The 23,203-nt window shown below is 38.3% G+C and overlaps 1 protein-coding gene across 2 annotated transcripts in view; it reads left to right on the forward strand.

Moving 5' to 3' along the window:
- Window positions 1-2,713: 2,713 nt before the first annotated feature.
- The window catches only part of LOC106080220 (low-density lipoprotein receptor-related protein 6-like), a 32,787-nt gene continuing 12,297 nt past the window's right edge, over window positions 2,714-23,203 (forward strand). Inside the window, exons 1-11 of one of the 2 annotated variants that reach the window (XM_056040675.1) lie at window positions 2,714-2,873; window positions 4,637-4,675; window positions 6,018-6,100; window positions 7,041-7,112; window positions 9,631-9,781; window positions 11,017-11,200; window positions 12,231-12,406; window positions 17,687-17,926; window positions 19,824-19,992; window positions 20,884-21,011; window positions 22,489-22,645. In XM_056040675.1, coding sequence (XP_055896650.1) covers window positions 2,861-2,873; window positions 4,637-4,675; window positions 6,018-6,100; window positions 7,041-7,112; window positions 9,631-9,781; window positions 11,017-11,200; window positions 12,231-12,406; window positions 17,687-17,926; window positions 19,824-19,992; window positions 20,884-21,011; window positions 22,489-22,645 — 1,412 coding nt within the window. In that variant the 5' untranslated portion in view covers window positions 2,714-2,860. The remainder of the gene's footprint in view (window positions 2,874-4,636; window positions 4,676-6,017; window positions 6,101-7,040; window positions 7,113-9,630; window positions 9,782-11,016; window positions 11,201-12,230; window positions 12,407-17,686; window positions 17,927-19,823; window positions 19,993-20,883; window positions 21,012-22,488; window positions 22,646-23,203) is intronic. The other variant, XM_056040674.1, reaches the window with a different exon arrangement.

Raw genomic sequence — 23,203 nt, forward strand, 5'->3', positions numbered from 1 at the left:
CGTCATGCATTCAGTCATGCATATTAACCAATGACTTAAATTCTGCCAAGTCACTGGTTTTCCTGGCTAGCTCAGGCAACCCACTCCATGCTCTAAGAGCACTAGGGAAGAAGGAGTATTTGTACAAATTTGTCCTATCATACGGGATTAGGAATGTGCCTTTATCTTTGTGTCTTTCTGAGTATTTTATTACATTTTGTTTTTGAATTTGAATATATGATGCAAGATATGTGGAAAATAAAAACACACACAAAAAGAAAAAACAACTTAGAAATGTAAATGTTAAAAATTAATAATCAGGAGGACATTTATAATCTTTTAGCAGACAAAATGAAACATACGTTTTTTAAAAAAAAGACGCTAGAATTCAGGAAGTCAATACGTGTAGATTGAGTACAGGACAGATAAAAACATTGAACTGAACTTTCAATAGCGGAACAAGTCTTTATACCAAATGTGGGAAGCGTGGCCCACTGGCGGATCCAGGGGGGGGGCGGTAGGGGCGATCGCCCCCCCACTCGGCCGACCCCCCCCCCGGGGGGGGGCGGACGAATTTTAGTATAGAAGTCACACAATTTGTATACGAATTTATTACTTTTGTTAATAATATATACTAATTATTTATATTTCAAACTATTTTTAGATTATTTCGCCCCCCCCCCTTCTAGTATGTTGGCCGATTAGGTGGGGACGGGAGGGGGCAATAGCATCAATCCGCCCCCCCCCCAACCATAAACTTTTGAGTGGGGGGGGGCGGTCCAATTTATTTGTAGAAATCACAGCTTGCCAAAAGAATCAATTAAATATCTATATGATTAAAACTTGTTATTGATATTTTAACCGATCTTTATATTATGTCGTTCCCCTGTTGTCCGATTGGTGTGTGTGTGTGGGGGGGGCGAAACCTCTACTGCCCTTCCCACCTAAACCCTTTGAGTGGGGGGGGCGGTCCTACTTTTATGGAGAAATCATAGTTTGTGAGCAAGATTAGTTGCATTGATATATAAATTTGATATTATGTCGCTCTCCTTCAGGTATCTTGGCCGATTCGGTGGGGTAAAGGGGGGGGGGGGGCGATTGCATGTACTGCCCTCTCCGCTCTAGCCCTCTGAGTGGGGGGGCGGTCATATTTTTATGGAGGAATCATAGTTTGTGAACAAAAATAGTTGAATTTCTATATAATTGATATGTGAAACCATTTGTATATTATGTAAAAGGAAAAAATATAAAAGGGAAAAGGTGGAAGGGGCGATACATCTCCTTTCCCTCCTCGGACAAAGCAATAATTTTTCTTTTTGTATTATAGTTAAGAAATTACAAAATGTAAAAAAAAAATCAGCCACTTATATAATTTATATATGCTATAAATTAAATTCTCGTATCGAGTGGCCCCATCCTTATTATTTAATGCCAAATGCAATCATTAGCAGAAATTATAAAAAGGAGCGAGGATAAATCGTTTCATTCTACCGCCCCTCCCATTTCCAGACAGAGTTTATGTAATTTCACATGAATTTATCATAATTATTTTAAGAAAGACTTTGCTTTGGAAAAGTTAGAATTCAAAATTTTCAGTATAAGAGTCACGATTGAGATGAGTAGCCTTTTTTCCAACCTCTACTCAATCTAATATTTTTCTAGTTAAATTTGGGACTATAACTCACAATTTATGCTTGAATTTTATTGAATATTTTTATCGAATTTTTTTTTGGGCGGCGATCCTCAAAGCCTTAATCTAAATATGTGGGGTATCTGATCTTTTCAAGGAACAAATCGGTTTTATTTGCAATGTATTAAGGGCGTATACATTCAAATTAGAATATTTTTCAAGTACAATATTATTCAAAAGGTCCTTTTTTAATAGGATGAATAATGAGCTTTAGGTAAGGAGAATGTGTTTCTTAAGCGAAGAATGCAAGAAAACGCTTTTAGCGTCGGGGCTTCGCCCCGAAAATCCCTGATGAATAGTGAGCTGTACTTGTCAGGAGCAGGCGTTTCTGCAGTGAAAAATGCAAGAAAACGCTTTTTGGCGTCGGGGCTTCGCCCCGAACTCCACTGATTAATAATGAGCTGTAGATGTCAGGAGAATGCGTTTCTTCAGTGAAGAATGCATGAAAACGCTTTATGCGTCGGGGCTACGCCCCGAAACTCACTGATGAATGGTGAGCTGTAGATGTCAGGAGCAGGCGTTTCTGCAGCAAAAAATGCAAGAAATGTATGTATATATGTGTGTGCTGTACGCACGTTTATGTATAGGGTTAGGGTTTACTGGGCGTTAGGGTTAGGGTTTGGAAAAAAATCGCCCCCCCCCACTCCAAAGTTCTGGATCCGCTAGTGGCGTGGCCGAGAGGCTAAGTGCGCTTGAACTTGGTTTGGCTTGGCTACCTAGAAGGGGGCTCGAGGTTCGACACCCGACTCGGGTTGTGTTTACTGAGCTCCCCCTCACTGGTCCTCAAATGAGATTGGACCAAAAGCGCTCTGAGCATGAGAGTAGCGCTATATAAAAGCTATAACAATAATGTGTGTATGTGTTTTTGTATGCGTGTAGGTTTAACTGACTGTATTAACAGTTTAACTTTTATCGTAAGTTGAAATCCGAATTAACTTTAATCTCCTAATTAAATAAAGCCTTGTAAGACAAAAAAAAACTTAAATCAGAAAAAAATCTAACCCTAACCCCTAACCCCATTTCTTATCTCTCAATTGTCAACAATCGACACGAGCAATCTGTGTACAGGAAAATACCAGGAACAGGTAATTGTCTTGCTCATGAAGAACAGGTGATTCAATTCACTAGTTACATGAACTACAACAGTTTCTATCCGTTTGTTAAGTTCATACCCATTCTAGAAAGACCGCCATGTTTCATACAGGTAAGAATCGTATTTACTTATGTAGATATAAATTCTACTTTAAAAAAAAATAGAACAAAAATGCCAGTGAAAATTAAAGATGAAAAGTTAAATCATCCTCATCTATCCATTAGTCTGTGGAACCGTTGGGGCACCACACAGGATCTGTCAACAGTGTTCGTGCATTCCTCTCTGACATTTGCCTTGGATAGAACCTCTTTAAGGGCAGGCCCACCCCTGTCCATTCTTTGATGTTGTCTTCTCATCTTATCTTATCTTATATAATACAGACGTTACTTAAAAAAAAAAAAAAGATGATTACGTCCTACGCGTCATGCATTAAGTCATGCGTATTAACCAATGACTTAAATTCTGCCAATCTCTTACATTAAACACTAAAATCAATTAAAAAAAAATGTAGCGTTCTTATTGCACCACTTTGAGATAAGCGCACCCTGTGGCAATTACTGCTCAAACTTCCAAGCCGAAATAGAGGCAATTACCATAGCACTTCAGACAGTGGAAAACAAATTATATGAAGATATTGTTGTCTTTACAGACTCCCAATCCACTCTGCAAGCACTTAACAGAAGCACCTTGTAATGAAATGATAACAACTAGAATACCAATAACATGGCTTTATTCGACAAAATTAGACTACAGTAAACAGTGAATGAAACCAGCACGTCTAGCATACCACTGATGCAGTCTATACACACACACACACTGGACATGAAACACACAATGGCCATGACCTTCAGACACGCTGGACGCACGCAGAAAATCAACTCAGTTACACTACACACCTCAAACAGCCCAGCTCAAAATTAAATATCAATATCACACTACAGTGGATCCCTGGACACATTGGCATCATGGGAAATGAAAAGGCAGATAAGCTATCAAAGGCAGGTTCATCTATGCAACAACCAGATAGACCTGTTAACTACCTCACCCTAAGGTCAATGCTAGTCAACAATCACAAAGAGGAGTGGCTCAACCAATGGGCATCAGGAAACACAGGCAGAGCCATGTACAGAGAAATGACTACGCCTAACAAACTGGACAATATTAACTTCCTCCCCCGCAAAGAACAATCTACAATCTTTCAACTAAGAAAAGGACACACACCACTATTAAATTACCACCTGAACAAAATAAACTCCACACAACTGCGCCCACCCCTTTGATACAGTAAACCATATCCTCTTTGAATGCCCCTCCCTAACCCACCTTAGGCAGACCCTACTTCCACTACAGCCCAACATAACCAAACACCCTGTATGGCAGTGCTGAACAACTGAAGAAAACACAGGGCACAGTCTGCAAAAGAGCTCACAGCTCCGCAGCAATAAAGCTGGCTAGAAGAAGAAGAAGAAGAAGATTGCACAGATAAACAAATTTTAGATTACGTCAACTTGTCAAGTGTTAAATCTAATTAAAATGAAACTTTCTCCTTTAGTGGATGCGCGGTGGCTGACTGGTAAAGCGCTTGGCAGCTCGCCGGCGTTATCATTATCGGTTACACACATGATTATCCCACCCCCCACCCTTTTTTCTTTTTTTTTTTTTTACAGTTTTAACAATACAGACTCTAAAAGTAAATTTGATTTTTATTTTTTAAATTTTTAATCTTATTATTATTGAGTTATATTTTAAAAAAAATGCTGCATATTTTATAAATTCTTGTCATTTTAAAATGAAAAAAAAAATAGACATAAAGATTTTAATATTTACAGATTGAGTTGACATATTCAACATTTTGACTTTTTTTTTTTTCACAGCCTCGGTCCTATTGTTGTTGGCGTGTGGTCCACTGTCAGGTAAAATTTTTTATCACAACGCTGAAATATTATTGAAAGTTCATTGATATTCAAAGATGGACGCTATTTTTTGTGTGTGCATAATGTATTTTAAACAAGTGTGAACAGTGACATTCGCTTCTTTTTTTTGTTTAAATCTAGCTTTGCTCTCTGTTACTCATATCAAACTATACATTTTCTAAGTAGGCGACATCAAAAGACAAAAAATTACATCACCAGGTTTTATAAAATCTAGAAACTATCTGGATGTTTGTTGGGTTTTAGTTGAGCTTGTGAGACCTGTCTAGGATAACTTTTGTGTTCATGTTAGCGGACATGTCATGATATATTTAAACTAATAAAAAAGATAATTATATAAAAAAAAAACTGCTCAAATGTGAATAATAAACGAATAATCACTTTGCTAGTCTATTATATAATTGTATTGTGAGTAGAGAAGTTATTTAAAGAGAAAATTTGTTTTAATCACAAGAAAAAGACAAAAAAAAACATTAACATTTCAAATAGGTAGTTGACTTTGGATATTTCAAATTTTATGAGCATTTACATTCACATTCAAGGGAATTATAAAGGGCGACATCAGACCATTGAGGCTAGGTTCGAAAACTCGTTTGTTCCTTCCCATGACAGACTGTATCAGTTCTTATCATTAAGGAAACGGGAAAAAAAATATCCAGACGTCTATCTACGATTTACGCACAGATTCAATAAATTCGTTCTTTCATGGGAAGCGTGGTCGAGAGGCCAAGTGCGCTTGAACTTGGCTTGGCTTGGCTACGAGGGGGCTCGAGGTTCAACACCCGACTCGGGCAGAGTTGTGTTTGTGCTATAAGCATGAAAGTAGCGCTATATAAAAGCTATAATAATAATGTAGATTAACATGTAGTCTGGAAAAAGCAAAGACAAAAATACACGTTGCATGAATATTAAATCTTAAACAAATGTTTATTTATGTGAACCAAATAGTAATATTTTAACCTTTCCCCGATTGTAATTTTTCCAGTATTTTCCATAACGTAAGATAACGCCTTATCCTTAGTCCTGACGTCAGAGGCGTAGTGAGAGGGGCATGGGGGGAATGATGCCCCTGGCGCCACCCGCAGAGAGGCGCCAAAAAAATTATTGTAGATATTTTAGTTAGGTAATGCATTCTTAGGTTATTTGTATTATATTATTATGAAATACATTTTATTTATATTCCTATATTTCTATGTGATGTTCATGGAAAATAGGGGGGGGGGTAGGGGCGCCAATGAAACTTATTGCCCCGGGGCGCACGTATTGCTCACTACGCCTCTGCCTGACCTAAATATTTTCTAAAATATAGACATCTTCTCCCCAGTAATGTCATTGACATGTCTGCGATGTCCAAACGTCAACAGTATTTCGGCTTGCAACTCGAATGTGGCCTGTGCAGCAGACGAAGTGAGGACTGTTTAAAATGTAGTGATAGAACTTTCTTACAGATATATGCTACGATAATAAAACGGATACATTTAGATGAACTAAGCACTATCATTTTTTATGTCTACAGACGTTGCTAAAGAAAGGATAATTACGTACTACGCGAATGTTTTAATTTAATCATTCTACTTAGTCGTTAGTTTCCTGGCAGATTCAGGTAAACTACTCAAAGCTCTTATGGACCTAGATAATAAAGAGCACTTATACGAAGTAGTCCCAGCATATGGAATAAGAGATGTATCTTTATGTGTGTCTGTTTGAGTATTTTTATTTGGCTGTGTGTTTTTGTTTTTGTACGTTGTGAATCAGTGTTTTATGTCTTATTTGTACTTACAGTTTTCTGTCTTGGAGTGTCTTACAGTGTCTAGGAGTGTCACAGAGTGTCTAGGAGTGTCTTGAAGTGTTTAAGAGTGTCTTGGAGTGTTTAGGAGTGTCTTAGAGTGTCTTGAAATGTCTTAGAGTGTCTTGGAGTGTTTTAGAGTGTCTTGGAGTGTCTTAGAATTTCTTAGAGTGTCTTGGGATGTCTTAGAGTGCCTAGGAGTGTCTTGGAGTGTCTTAGAGTGTCTTGGAGTGTCTTAGAGTGTCTTGGAGTGTCTCTTAGTTACTATTGGCAGTTCATTTTAAACCACATTTCTAAAAAACGTTTTACAAAAGTCTACATCACATGAAAACCAGTCACTTAGCAGAATTTAGGTCATTGGTCAATATGCATGACTAAATGCATGACGCGTAGGACGTAATCATCTTCTTTTTTAAAGTAACGTCTGTATTATATAAGATAAGAAGATAAGATGATGTTTACATACTGAACAACTAAACTACTTTTGCGTCGAGTGTCTTTCGCTACATACTAAGCAACTAAAAATGCAAAATACCCGTTTAAATGTTTCTTAATTGACAGCACTGTTACACAGAGAAGCGATTTAGTGGCACATTGAGTGACTATTACAGTATGGGATGTGTGAAATCTTTGGTAAGTATAGCTATAGAGTTAAAATGGTCATTATTACGTCTCGTCAAGACTCAGTGTAAGCCCTATAAAAAGTTAGGGTCAGCAAATGTTTTGTACAAAGCGGAGCATCAAAAAGTAGTCCTCCTATGTGGCGGGATCCTTTTTTGTGAGTCACCATGTATTTACATGCTCAACGAAACTTAAATAGATCACTGACTTTATCTACATCATATATTTGCAACAGGTTTTCAGTAATAAATATATACATGAATAAATAAATAAATTTATATATATCAATAAATACATAAATAAAAAGAAAAAAGTTTCCCTTTCAGACTTTGTGGTCTATAGGGCAGATGATGTAAAGATCATCTGTTACTGTGGCCTACAGTTAACGAGGGTGTCCAGTTGCCAACACAACGACCAACAGCCTTTACATTTCCCTCAGAGGCGCCCAAAGATCCCGAAATTAAAAATCTCAGTCTTCACCAGGATTCGAACCAGGGACACCAATTCGAAAGCAAAGCTTGTAAAAAAATATTTTCCACATTTCGGATGTTCCTTCAGATTTCCGCAGAACGACGGGGATGGGAGCGGAAAGGGTTTGAACCCGAGACAACCATAAGTCCAAACGACAGTCCAGCGCAAACCGCACGACCAGGCAGCTTTTTTTTCGATTTTGAAGAATAATCTGTGAAAGAAATTCATTTGTAATTTTTGTGGAAAGGATTATTTAGGAAGCAGTGCAGAACTTATTATCATATAAAATTCTGTTACTGTTTAGTTCATCAATGCTAGATTGATCTCTTACAGCGTACGGACATGTATATTTTGTCTAGCGCTAAGCTAGTGTACATTTTTAGCCGTTAGGGTATCGGTTAACTTTTCTCTTCATGTTTCTCAAACTCTCTTCTTATCTCATCTGTCTCTTGACGTCGTAAGGTGTTGTGACAGTTCGTCGTAGGGGAGCTGTGACAGTTTGTCGTAGGGGTGTTGTGACAGTTTGTCGTAGGGGTGTTGTGACAGTTTGTCGTAGGGGTGTTGTGACAGTTTGTCGTAGGGGAGTTGGGACAGTTTGTCGTAGAGGTGCTGTGACAGTTTGTCGTAGAGGTGCTGTGACAGTTTGTCGTAGGGGAGCTGTGACAGTTTGTCGTAGGGGAGCTGTGACAGTTTGTCGTAGGGGTGTTGTGACAGTTCGTCGTAGGGGAGCTGTGACAGTTTGTCGTAGGGGTGTTGTGACAGTTTGTCGTAGGGGAGCTGGGACAGTTTGTCGTAGGGGTGTTGTGACAGTTCGTCGTAGGGGAGCTGTGACAGTTTGTCGTAGGGGTGTTGTGACAGTTCGTCGTATGGGTGTTGTGACAGTTCGTCGTATGGGTGCTGTGACAGTTCGTCTTTAGGGTGCTGTGACAGTTCGTCTTTAGGGTGCTGTGACAGTTCGTCGTAGGGGTACTGGGACAGTTCATCGTAATGGTGCTGGGACAGTTTGTCGTAGGGGTGTTGTGACAGTTCGTCGTAGGGGTGTTGTGACAGTTCGTCGTAGGGGTGTTGTGACAGTTTGTCGTAGGGGTGTTGTGACAGTTTGTCGTAGGGGAGCTGGGACAGTTTGTCGTAGGGGTGTTGTGACAGTTCGTCGTAGGGGAGCTGTGACAGTTTGTCGTAGGGGTGTTGTGACAGTTCGTCGTATGGGTGTTGTGACAGTTCGTCGTATGGGTGCTGTGACAGTTCGTCTTTAGGGTGCTGTGACAGTTCGTCTTTAGGGTGCTGTGACAGTTCGTCGTAGGGGTACTGGGACAGTTCATCGTAATGGTGCTGGGACAGTTTGTCGTTGTCGTAGGGGTGTTGTGACAGTTCGTCGTAGGGGTGTTGTGACAGTTCGTCGTAGGGGTGTTGTGACAGTTCGTCGTATGGGTGATGTGACAGTTCGTCGTAGGGGTACTGGGACAGTTCGTCGTAGGGTGCTGTGATTGTTAGTCTTAGGGCTGCTTTGACAGTTCACGTGACCCAATCTCTCCACTTTTCACTGTCAGCATCTGTTTTTAACCGGATACAAAGAGAGAGGCCGGTCCATTCTTTTATGCTATCCAGCCAGCTTTTCTTTGAACACAATATGACCAAACTAGCTCAGCTTTCGTCTCTTCACAGTATTGAGAAATGTTTTCATTTTACCAGCCACACCCAGCATTTTTCTAAGGCATTTACTCTCAAAAGCTTGGATTCTTCTTTCAGCCTTAGCGTTCAGTACTCAACTTTCACAGCTATATTGGAGTACAGAGACCACTAGCGAAGAACACAGATTTAATTTGACTGGGAAGCTGATGTTACTCTTCCAGATTTTCTGACCAAGGCAGCGGATGCCAAGCTTAAACGAGTTTTTAATCTCTTTTATATTCTCTCCTATAATGGTTGCTTAACTGGATTAGCCGTTCAAATCAAATAAAAAAAACAATCTGTGACTTTGATTTTTACTATGTCATTAGTACTAATCTTGTAGATTATTGTGTCATGTTTTCAGTCTATTTACTTGACTATTTTGTCACAGTATTGCCCAAGCACAGATACTGATGTTGTAATAGGAAAGAAAGACACATTAAGAGAAGATGTCGAGGTGGATGAGAAACTAAAGCGAGAAGCTCTGTGTTTCAAATGCTGCTCCACGGACAACTGCAATTTATATCTCTGTGACGATGTGGGTAAGTTCTGTTTAATCTACTTGACCAAAACTTTTCCAAGTCGCCATGATGGCCAAATATCTTTTCGCTGCTTTTCAATTCTAACACTGTCCAAAGTTAAACGTTTATTTGAGACTTTGTTATGGCCATCTTTGCCGTATCATATTCTGCTCTATAGAAAGGTCTGAAAGGAAACTTTTAGTATTTGCCTTTATAGAGTTAAAGGTAAAGCTTACAGCCACTTATAAAGCAAGTAAGTAAAAAAAAAAGTAAAGTTTCCCTTTCAGACTTTGAGATCTATGGGGCAGATGTTGTAAAGGTCATCTGTTTCTTTGGCCCACAGTTAACGAGGTTGTCATGTGGCCAACACAACGACCAACCGCCTATACTTTCCCCCAACTAATGTCAGGTACCCATTAGAGCTGGCTGGACTCAGAGGCGCCCGAAGATCCCGCAATAAAAAAATCTCAGTCTTCACCAGGATTTGAGCCCGAGACTCCCTGTGCAGAAGCCAAGCGCTTTACCGCTTCGCCACCGCGCCTCCCCGCACCTATTAAACTAAAAAATAAAAATAATTTACCGTTGCAGGGTAGAACAAGTGAAAACAAAAAGTTAACAGATATATATGAAACCCTGCTGGGCTTTCAACAGCTACAAACAAATGAAATTGTATTTGAAATATAATTAAGAGTTATATTACAAACACCTAATAGGTATGTCAAATATACTAAAAATAAGGTTAATTATGCAAAATTTTAAATGTTATTAAGAATTATGTTAAATATGCTAACATTTTATGTTAGGGTATATGGTGTGCAACAATGTTTGATAAAACAAAAATGTTAAATATACTGAAATATTAGGTGACATACTTACTTAGAATTAGGTCCTCCCGAGCCGTTCGGAGCATTGGGCGGCCATAAAGATCTGTCGTTGGCAATGTCTGAAGCCTCCTCCCACCTGATGTCCACTGCTCTGAGGTCCTCCATGAAGGTGTGGCGCCTAGTAATACGAGGACGTCCATGGTTGCGCTTTCCTCGTATTGGCCTCCATGAGAGTCCATGTCATCGCAACTCTTGGTGTGCATAAAAAAATATTGTCCTAAATATACGATTATTTTATGTAACACATATTAATATTTTAAAATACATATACTAAAATAAAATGTTAACTATACTAAAATAGTATGGTAAATATGGTTCACATTTATGTTAAATACACTAAAATTTTACGTTCGATATACGCTTCCTCAACAGATCCTACAGAAAAACCAGAGGCGTTTACCAATGGCACTGAACTAGAAATACGTCTCGTGGGCGGATACACCAAGTACGAAGGAAATGTAGAAGTGTTTCACAATGCCACCTGGGGCGGAATTTGTGATGACTATTGGAGTGAGCTCCATGCTCAGATAGTCTGTTCTATGCTAGGGTTCCAGAAGTAAGTTTATTTTATTCTTCGCCTTTCTATACCCTTTTATTTCAAAGCTTATGTCAACTCTGTCTGTCTGTTTGTCTATCTGTCTGTCTGTCTATCTATCTGTCTGTCTGTCTGTTTGTCTATCTGTCTGTCTGGCTGGCTGGCTGGTAAAAAAGGTGCACACGTTATTTCTCCCACACACAATCTTGTTGCTGAAATTTCTCATAATTATTTTTTTTAACAAAATTAACCAATTAGTTAATGAACTAGCGGTAATAAATTATTTTTTTTGGTATCTCAAATAAGGGAAATAAATTTAACTTATCTTCTTATATAATACAGACGTTACTTCAAAAAAGAAGATGATTACGCGTCATGCATCTAGTCATGGGTGTTAACCAATGACTTAAATTCTGCCAAGTCACTGGATTTGCTGGCTGGCTCAGGCAACCCATTCCATGCTCTAATAGCATCAGGGAAGAAGTAGCATTTCTACAAATGTGTCCTAGCATATGGAATGAGGAATGTGACTTAAACTTTGTGTCTTTCTGAGTATCTTATTAAGTGGTGGTATAAAAAGCTCAATTAGTCCCCTTTATAGGTCGTCGTCTGATTTTTAGTGAACACAAAAAAAAAAATAAAAAAAAAATAGGACGATACTAAAGAAACAATAGATAACTAAACATTTTACTCTGTAGATAAGCTCTTGACTAGCATAGTGGTCACCGTGTTGGCTTGAGAAGTCTGAGAAGGTTTTAGCCTACGAGCTCTGTTATCATGAAAAATAATTATGAGCATGGTTTTATGATGTGACAATACATGTACATTCTACAGTATCTTAAATCCATGGACGAGTACAGGATATGTTAAGAACCAACAGACCAACAGAAAATCTATGTTAATAGGTGTGCACATCATTTAATTAATATTTTGTGGTCAACCTCTAAACGTTCGAATCCACTTTTTAATCTTCATAGCATTGAATCATTGAACTACCTACTTACTTAGACTTAGGTCCTCCTTACTATGGAGTTGATTTATATATCGACAGATCTAACGCTTTGGCCATTAAAAATAATAGCTTCCTCGACACTAGTTACACCCCGTTCTGGCTTGATGATGTCAAGTGTCCTTCCAATGCGACCATTTTATGGCATTGCACTCACCGAGCCTGGGGGAGCAACGACTGCAACCGAGGAGAAAAAGCAGGAGTGAAATGTTATCCAGGTACTTAGTTCCAATTAACTCTCTGATAGAAACATTTCACATGTTCTGATAAGGGAATCTATTGTGAATGTATATTTTGTTTTCTATAGTTATACAGTTTTTGTTTAGGGTAATGCACAAATTGAATACATAATTCTATTCATGGCTCAACCATGCCTAACACCAAGGAGTCATGGAAAGATCACTCTTTTATTTCTGCAAGTCGGACTAGAGTTACCCCAAGTAACTTTTGCGTCGAAAAAAAAAGAGGGGTGGGAGAACAAGTTATCTTCTCTGTATTCACCCGTCACTAAATAGCAGGGCCGGACTTAACCATTGCGGCGCCCTATGCGAAACGGGCCCAGTTTGATTAGGGAAACGCATAATAAGTGAACATTAAGAGTTTGTATAAGAAAATAAATTCGTCTTTGCATTTTATTCAAGATTTATCAAATGTTTCAATCTATTTTCGAGAATTGTTCACGTTAAATAATTCTTCATTAGTTTGAGGCGCGAGAAGCTTTTTTCACCAGTTTACACAATAACGGTAGTTGTATAATGCCGTTTTTGTTTTATAGTGCGTAGGACTGGCATTTTCCATATTCCATATTGAATGACACCCCAAAATGACAAATTTGTCTATAATTAAGGAGATTTTTTTGAGTTTTCAAAAGATTTTAAGAAGATTTCCTGGACTTTTTCGTATAGCCTACTTTGCACTTTCAGGAAAATATTTTATAAGTTATAAAATTTTATAATTTGTACACCTATAATTAGCGCGGGTCCTATGAACATGCGGGGCTCATTGCGGTCGCACAGGTTGCAGTGGCCTAAAGCAGGGGTCGGCAACCTTTTGAGTCGGAAGAGCCACAAATTAGAATTTACAAAATTTTAAAGTTTTTAAAGAGCCACAACATTATTTCTTGCCAACAATAAACAGTAGGCCTACTCACACACTCTTTTTAAACTTTTTATTCCTATATATATAGTGTTTTTCACTACAAATTAGATAATATTTATGGCGTTATTAGCTAATTATTTTTAATTCGGTAACAACTAAAGCAGTTTAACATTTACTACAACACTAACTTGTACTTCACTAACAAACAATTGAGCAAACAAATTTAATTGTAGCGATGGTTTTGCAAGGTTTTAGAAAGTTTGGATAGATTAGGCTCATAACTTGTTTCTAGTTTCAAACACGACTATAAATTTTCATTTTTAAGTTGGCTTCTTACTTTAATTTTAATTCTATTTATACAAGAGAACGCTTTCTTGCACGAATATGTCGATCCAAAGATGTAGCCAATCTGAAAGACTATTCAACTCATCATCTCGCGGCATTTCTTTGAAAGCTGTTCACTTTTGTTGCGTTACGTACACACATTTCTGGACCTCCAACACTTCCAACTTGATTTTCAACTCTGTAAATTTTCCACCCCACAAAACTTTACTTTTATCTTTTATTTTTAAATCGAGCAATTGCATTTCTAGAGATCCAGTATCAATTTGAAATGGATCAATGTAGATTTCGTTACTATTTGTGTTGAGATGGTGTACCAGGAATGCTAGAATAGTTTTATTGGTTTTGAACTGCTCAAATTTATCAAGAAATTCATCTTAGGTTTGGTTATAACTGTGCTGAAGTAATTCATGTCAAAAGTTGTACTGATTTTATCGCGATACTGTTTTAAAAATTGAAAATGAAGTAACTTGCCGCTCTGCATGGCATGCGCTATATCTTCTCTTCTTGTTTATCATGAGAGTGGTAGCAATCCTAGAGTTTCTTCTTTTGGGCCTTTCGGAAGACATATACCTGACAAAATGGACAACTTGTGTCGTGTCTTTATGTCGCAAGACTCATCTATAGCAAGTGATATGACAGAAAAAAGTTGGAAATCTTCGCCTGCAAATATGTTACATTTGAAGACCATTGAGCTATTCTATCTTGTTCTGTTTAAGAGGACAGTGGCAAATCTTTGATTTTTTTTCAAAATTTCTGGTTTGTTTTGGAAATCATGAATCAGTTCTTCAGATGCATGTATGAAGCAGTCTTTCAGATACTCACCATCTATAAATGGTTTGCATTTTTTGCACAATTTCTAGTGGTACCGCAAAGCTCGCCATATTAGCATTACTTGTAGATTGCTTCTAACTTTGAGAAGATAATCGCTTCTAACTCATTGACTTGAAACAACAAACTATTCGTAACAGCCAAAGCACTTGGTGAAGATGTTAAATCGTCTTGTGTCGAAAGCGAATTAAAACCTACATAGAAACATCCGACGACGGCCGAGAGCTTCCGACGACTGACAACAGTGAGAACGTGTGTAATGGGAGCGGGGTGTAGTGAAAAGCGAGTACAAGTGGCTCAGAGATAGAATCAGTGCCTAATTCTCGTTAAAATATTCAGAACTATTTGAAAAAAATGTTTCGATAAAATAAATAATATTTGCGTATGGAACTAAAGAGCCGCAGCTTCACACCCAAAGAGCCGCATGTGGCTCGCGAGCCGCAGGTTGCCGACCCCGGGCCTAAAGCCGGCCCTGCAAAATAGCGGCATATGCTATGCCGCAGGTTGACTAGTAAACATTATTATTATTACTATTAGGACACGATTAGGATTTCGGCGTGAAAAGCTATTGTGAAGATGAATGAAACGAGGGTAACACTCAAATAGACAATGACACAAGCAAAAGGCAAAAGGGTAAAGTAACGCAACTATTAAAGAAACAAGATTAGGATTTAAAGCAGCGGTTCTCAACCTTTTAAGCTCGGCGACCGCTTTTTACAATTCCTCACGTTGCCGCGACCCCCCCCCTTACACACACACAGCAATAGAAGAGTAGACAATAACAATCCATAATTTCGATGGTCTTAGGCGACCTCCTGCCAAATCGTCAATCGACCCCCCCAAAGGGGTCGCGACCCACATGTTGAGAACCCCTGATTTAAAGTGTAACAAAAGTAAACACAGAATACTCTTGGCAGCTTTATAAGAAAGGTCGGTTTTAGTTGAACGACATTCGACGGTTCCCTTCATAAACGTATTCAACGTCTTGTTGGATATCGTTCTTCAGGGTCGAGTACCTTTAAAGTGTTGGCCTTTCGACTGTATTACTGGCTATTCGAAGGCCTCACTACCTCAAAGCATGGAAGAACCAACACAAGATAAAAACAATAGATGCTTAACTGAGGAAAAAGATGTATATAAAGATGGACGGAATACTGTTGTATATCTTTAAAATCTCAGGAGAGGCAGAGAAACTAAAAGTCCCGGCAGTCTCCAACATTGACAACTATCCGAATCTTTGCTCGGAAGTACGGAAGTAGCAGCAGTAGTAAAAGTCCTGAAAAAGGGAAAATCGGCCGGAGTTGACAACATTCCTGGTGAACTTCTTCAGGCGGGAGGAGAAACCATGATAAACACACTCTTTACGATTTGCAACAAGATCTGGCCCAAACCCTGGACCCAATCACTCATCATCACTCTTCCAAAGAAAGGCAATTTACAGCTCTGTCAAAACTATCGCACCATCAGCCTCAAAAATATATTAAACCGACTTAAACCTATAGAAAATAAAATCATATCAGAAGAACAAGCGGGTTTTAGACAAGGTCGCAGACCAACAGAACAAATCCTAAAACTTAGAATACTCTGTGAAAATATCTACAACACCAAGAGAATCTTTTTCATGTCTTTATTGATTTCAAGAAAGCTTTCGATCGAGTATGGCATGGGACACTCTGGGCGATAATAGAAAAGTACAACATAAATAAAAACATAATCAAAGTTATCCAGAAACTCTACAAGGATGCCACCAGTGCGGTGTACTTCGACAATAATATTGGGGACTGGTTCAAAACCACTATTGGAGTAAGACAAGGCTGCCTACTTTCACCAACACTCTTCAATATCTTCCTTGAAAGGATAATGGAAGATGCCCTCGAGGGCTATGAAGGTACTGTTAGCATTGGAGAAAGAAGAATTACTAACTTGCGCTTCGCAGATGACAAGACTTCTGCAGCATTTGGCATGCAATTAAATGCCGAAAAAAAAACAAATTATGACCAATAGCCAACAGGGCTTTAAAAGAGGCATCAGTATTGGAGATGAAAAGCTGACTAGTGTTAACAGCTTCAAATACCTCGGAGCTATTGTCTCAGATGATGGAACAAAACCCGAACTACTTGCCCTAATAGCACAGTCCACAGCAGCCCTTCCAAAACTGAAAATAATTTGGAAAGACAAAGGCTTGGCCCTCGGCACCAAAATCAGCCTTATCAGCCCTGGTCATGGCCAAATTTTTATATGCTTGCAAGTGTTGGACGCTGACTGCAGATCTAGAGAGGAAGATCCTAGCAATGGAATTGAGTGCTACAGAAGGATCCAAGGCATCACATTCAAAGACAAACCAAGAAATCAGAGATAGGGTTACTGCAGCGATCGGACCCCACGATGACCTGCTAACTATTGCAAAGAAACTCAAGCTTAAAATATATGGCCATATTACAAGATCCACGGGGCTCGCAAAGACTTTCCTTCAGGGAACAGTACCAGGAAAAAGAAGACGAAGCAGACAGAGAAAGCGATGGGAGGACAACATAAAAGAATGGACGGACCTACCATTGAAAGAGCTTTTAAACAAGGCAAAAGACATGGAGGAATGGAGAAAAACGGTCGACAAATCATGTTTGGTGCCCCAACGGTCCAACGGACTAAGGGATAGGTAAAAGGTAAAAAAGGTAGGTAGCGTTCTATACCCCAACTCTAGATCTAGGCCTATATGCAGTGCCGCTTTCTTACAGAAAATGACAAGAAACAAATGTAACATTTTTTTTGTTTTGTTTTAGCTCCGCAATCATCAACAATTTTAAAATCTATATTTTAAGAGTCAGATATTGTTTTCATTGGTACAACATGGTTGCCTCTACTGATGTTTAACTCTTTCTCTCCGTAATTATTTACCACATTCTGGTGGAATCAACGCTGGTATCGTCAGTTAGGAGAGAAAGAGTTAATACATTTGTGTATAGGAAACATTAATATTTCGCAGAAAGTAAAGGCTACAAAGAAGAAAGGATAATTGCAAAGATGGAGCGCGGTGGCTGAGTAGTTAAGCGCTTGGCTTCCGAAGCTGGGGTCGTGGGTTCGAATGTTGGTGAGATTTTGAATTTCGGGATTTTTAGGGCGCCACCGAGTCTACCCAACTTTAATGGATACCTGTCTTTAGTTGGGTAATGTCCCTAAGTATCTTTTCATATAAAGAGAGGTAGCAATGCGTCTTTATTTATTTACAGCATTTCCACCGAAAGATGACTTTATATTTCTCCTGGACACACAGCTGCAAGAATTCCTTAAAGTTGACATCAGCTCACAGACATACGATGTCATTCCAACAGACATGAAGTACAACCCTAAGACATTTGACTACGACCGCGGTCAAAATAAGATTTTCTTTTTCGATGATCTGTATAAGCAAATATTAAGTATATATAGCGATGGTAGTGGACTGTCTATTATCAAACAATTAGATTTTAGTAAGTACATATTAGTCATTTATGTTATTAATCTTAATTTTCAAAAATATAGTCTTACAACTCTATAATTCATGCAGGATTTTTTTTACATAAAAATGTTTGTAGTATTTTTTAATTTTAATTTTTTTTACAAAGCTTATGTCATCCGTCTGTCTCCATGTCTGTCTGGTAAAAAGGTTGGACACGTTATTTCTTCCGCACTCCTTCTCGGATCACAATTAATTCTTTGGTATAGATAAAACTTAAATCAATACAAACAATTAACCAATTAGTCAATTAATTACTAGTAATTAAATTGTTTTGTTTGATACCAACAAGCGCATAAATGATTCATTAAATATGTAGAGCTTCGTCCCCTTAGATAATAGAACAGTTTATTAATTTCAAATCCATTGTCAGATCAAGTTAAAACTTTAAAAAATTATTTATTGTACCCAACAAAACATGAATTAATTTAAAAAAAAACAACAACCAAATAGTCATTAATTATTTGGTAATGAATTATTTAGTTTGATATTAACTATAAGAAATAACTTCTATATTATTGAGAGGTAGAGTTGTAAGTGCGGAGCTCATGCCCTTACATAAGCTTTGTTGGGGTTTTTTTTTTAACCCTTTAAGTGCTGAGCTGTTTTACAGTGAGTGCAAACAAAATGGAATTACAATTCTGATGTTTAGAGGCTAAACTACCACACGCATTTTAAGGGTTAAATAAGATGTGTAATATTTCGCTTAACTAATATCTCGCCCAGCCAAATCATTCCCACTTTTCGTTGATCTTAGCAGGATATCACTAGAGAGTCCATTATTTGATGCTATCCAGCCAGCTTTTCTTAGTCAGGCCCTTTCTTCATGCTCCAGCCACTGTACCTTGAAGAATGGCTTCTGACATTAGGTGATGTCTTACAATAGGACCAAACCAGCTCAGCTTTCGTCTCTTGACAGTATTGAGGAGAGTAATTTCATTTCCGCCAATGCTAGCGTGTTGACTTGTAACAGCGTAAACTCGCTAAACTTCTTTTCCTGGTATCTGATACCCTTCAATTTTCCGTAACTTTGACTTTCAAACGCTTGAATTCTTCTTGCACTCTTAGCATACAGTGCCCTAAAATAAGTGACATTAAAAAAAGTTGTTTTTAAAAAAAGATGTCTCCTTTATATCGTTATAAAAGCGATTACTTTGTTCTTAAGAAGTAATGAATGATAGAAAAAAAAAATGTTAACCCTTTTTTCTCCCCACCCCAATTCTCCCCACCCCTATTCTCCCCACCCCGATTCTCCCCACCCCAATTCTCCCCACCCCGATTCTCCCCACCCCAATTCTCCCCACCCCGATTCTCCCCACCCCAATTCTCCCCACCCCAATTCTCCCCCCCCCTCACCTTCTTAAAAAAAATCCTGATTAATCTAAATCTACTCATCGCTAAGTGTGTGAGTCCTAGAAGGTTGACATCTTCTAGCAGCACTGTCTGCGGATGTAGGCTTTCACATTATTTCAGAAAATGTGTTAGATTAAATTAGACTGTCGAGTCTAAAGTTTGTTGTTTTGTCAACACGACGCTCAGACGGCCCATTTGATAAGCTAATACGTGCCATAAAGGCATCCATGTTGCCCTTTCGATGGCTCTACCGGCCAATTTGTTTACCGGCCGCACGGACATTTGCCCGAATGCCCATGTAGCCAGTACGCCCCTTGAGGAAATAGCATTCCAATTTTTTAGGCAAAATGTCAATTACAGTGGCAGCAGTAAAAACCCGAAATTTTTAAAAAATAGCATTAAGCAACGAATGAACACCAATATAAAAAAAAATCTAGTTTAAACATTAGCAGGAACCTAAATCTTACTTGTAAAATTTGTTTTCATTATTTATCAGCGACTCCGTTTCTCTGTCCCAGACTCTGACGTCAGTGGTATTGCAGTAGACCCTTTGAACGACATTGTTTTCTATAGCGACAACGGTTTGGTTGTAATCGCGGCAATCAATGTCGACGGCAGTAACCATAGATACGTCATCTCATCCAGTCTCAACAGTCCAAGAAGTGTCGCCCTGCTTCCGGAGTCTCAGTAAGAAAACTATGCATTATTTGATCAAACATAACATGGTATAGTAAACCTTACGAAGTGTGGAGCAGGGCCGGATTTAGGGGCAGGGCAGGCGGGAAGCTATGTTGTAGATCTACCAGGGATAAATTCGTTCTGACAATATATATATATATATATATATATATATATATATATATATATATATATATATATATATATATATATATATATATATGGCTCCTTTTGTCTCGAAAGGCAATGGATGCGCCCAAGTGAGTCACTGGTTTTGGCTTAATCTTGAGACGGGGCAGAATCTGGTGTGGCTAATCAAGCCAATTCTAGAACGGCAGACTTTGCCACAATTCGTACATGTGTATGCCTCTGATTTAGGGCTAGCAGACAGGGCAGCTTTCTTTTTTTCCCTCTTGATTAAAGCCGCTTCAATTCTTTTGTTCTCAGCAAGGGTTGTCCCAGCACGCACAGTCTGTCTCCATGCACTCCGGTCTTTGGCTATGTTTTCCCACATACTTTCACTGATGCCTGAGGCTCTCATGTCTCGCTTGCAGACATCTCTATATGTTAGTCTTGGGCGGCCCTTGGGTCTGACTCCTTCCACAAGCTCAGCATATAAGATATCTTTCGGGATTCTACCATCTGGCATGCGGGTGACATGTCCGAGCCAGCGTAATCTTCTTTGTGTCAGGAGAGCATACATGCTGTTCATATTGGCCAATCTCAAAACTTCCTGATTGGAGACATGGTCCCTCCAAGAGATGCCCATTATGCGTCTCAGGTGATATATATATATATATATATATATATATATATATATATATATATATATATATATATATATATATAATATAACATAATTATTGTCTCTTTACGTTATATAAAAATGTTTGTAAACAGAAAAATATTCTGGACTGAATGGGGAGTCTTGCCAAAGATTGAAAGTGCCGACTATGATGGAACGGGTAGAACTGTACTAGCTACCACAAACTTGAAATGGCCAAACTCTTTGACAATTGACTATTCTGGTAATTATATACTTTTAAGAGTACACAAAGACACACACGCGTACACACAGATACACACAGAGACATATATATGTACGTAGGTAATGTACGCGTCAAGGTCGTCGTTTAAAAAATGTTTGTTGCTTGATCTATATGATAAAGATAGATAGATAGATAGATAGATAGATAGATAGATAGATAGATTAGATTAGATAGATTAGATAGATTAGATAGATTAGATAGATTAGATAGATTAGATAGATTAGATAGATAGATAGATTAGATAGATTAGATAGATAGATAGATAGATAGATAGATAGATAGATAGATAGATAGATAGATAGATAGATAGATTAGATAGATTAGATAGTTTAGATAGATAGATTAGATAGATAGATTAGATAGATTAGATAGATAGATAGATAGATAGATAGATAGATAGATAGATTAGATAGATTAGATAGATAGATAGATAGATAGATAGATAGATAGATAGATAGATAGATAGATTAGATTAGATTAGATAGATTAGATAGATAGATAGATTAGATAGATTAGATAGATTAGATAGATAGATAGATAGATAGATAGACAGATAGATAGATAGATTAGATAGATTAGATAGATTAGATAGATTAGATAGATTAGATAGATTAGATTAGATAGATAGATTAGATAGATAGATTAGATAGATAGATAGATTAGATAGATAGATAGATTAGATAGATAGATAGATAGATAGATAGATAGATAGATAGATAGATAGATAGATAGATAGATAGATATTGTTAAGATTCTCTTTCTTATCAGGCCTTCTGTAAATACTGCTAAACACACAACAACACATCAAGAGCTTGACGACAAGGCTCCAAATAATCTTGTGCTTTAATAATGATCAATTAAAACAGCCAATATGACACAATTGGCAATACATCAACACTAAAAATGCTATACTGTACATCACCGTACTAAACTAATAAACTCTACTGTCTCTATCTCTTCCTGGACTCGCACATTCACTTCAGGACTCCACCAGGACCGACTTCATGGCAGACTAACAGTCCCTGTCTACTCGCTGTCCTGTCCTGAACTGCCCTGCCTTACACACACTGTGTCTCTGGTCCACGCAGGCTTATGATCAGATGACCATAACCCGGGTCCTATTCACGTGCAAAGTTCATGCCAGTACTGTCCCTTGCCCTTCGATATAGCTCGCTAAACTGTATTACTGGCCTGTGTCACATATGGCAGCTGATCACACACAGTTAACCCTATTGCGTCGCGAATAGGGCTACAACACTACGATTGATAGAAGCTGATGTCAATGTCTTCGATTCCGAAGATTAAGAATGATTGCAGTGTTTCACATGACTACTCAAACATATTGTAATCTAATAATTTCCCAGCTGCTTGCATTTAATCTAACAAATTCTATTGGCATTTGATTTACTTGTTTCCTTTATAATAAACTTATCTGACATCCCCATGCTCAATACAGAGAGTCGTCTGTACTTTGTTGACGGAGGTATGGGAACAATTGAATCCATGGATTTGGAAGGCAGTTTCAGACGAGTTATCCTCCATGACCCTGTCGCTCACCTGTTTTCTTTGGATGTTTTTTCTGAGTATATTTACTTTACAGCTTTAGAGAAAAGGTAAGCAGAGAGGTTTATGATGTCAAAGTAAATTTACCAAAGGAATATATACAGATCTATATCAAACGTTGACTGACTCAGATTACTGCAATATACAAATATTGTCAAGTACTATCAATATTACGGGGGGCGCGGTGGTTGATTGATTAAGCACTTGACTTCCAAACCTGGGGTTGCAAGGTTCGAATCTTGGTGAAGGCTGGGATTTTGAATTTCGGGGGTTTTTAGGACGCTTAACTCTAATGGATACCTGACATAATTTGGGCAAAGTAAAGGCAGTTGGTCGTTGTGCTGGCCACATGACACCGTGCTTAACGATCAGGGTGCCATGTGCCCAGCACAACGACCAACCGCATTTACTTTCCCCAACTAAAATACGCATTAGAGTTAGATGGGCTGAGACCGCCTTAAATATCCCGAAATTAGAGCTGGGTGGATTCAGTAGTTGTGCTAAATGGTAATTCTGACAATTAGAAAAATATAGGTATCACCCATAGACATAAATAAATATAGACTGGCCGAAGGAAGTAACTTCATGTAACTTGAAAACATGTATAT

This window comes from Biomphalaria glabrata, chromosome 9 (assembly GCF_947242115.1).
Source record: "Biomphalaria glabrata chromosome 9, xgBioGlab47.1, whole genome shotgun sequence".
Lineage (NCBI taxonomy): Eukaryota > Metazoa > Mollusca > Gastropoda > Planorbidae > Biomphalaria > Biomphalaria glabrata.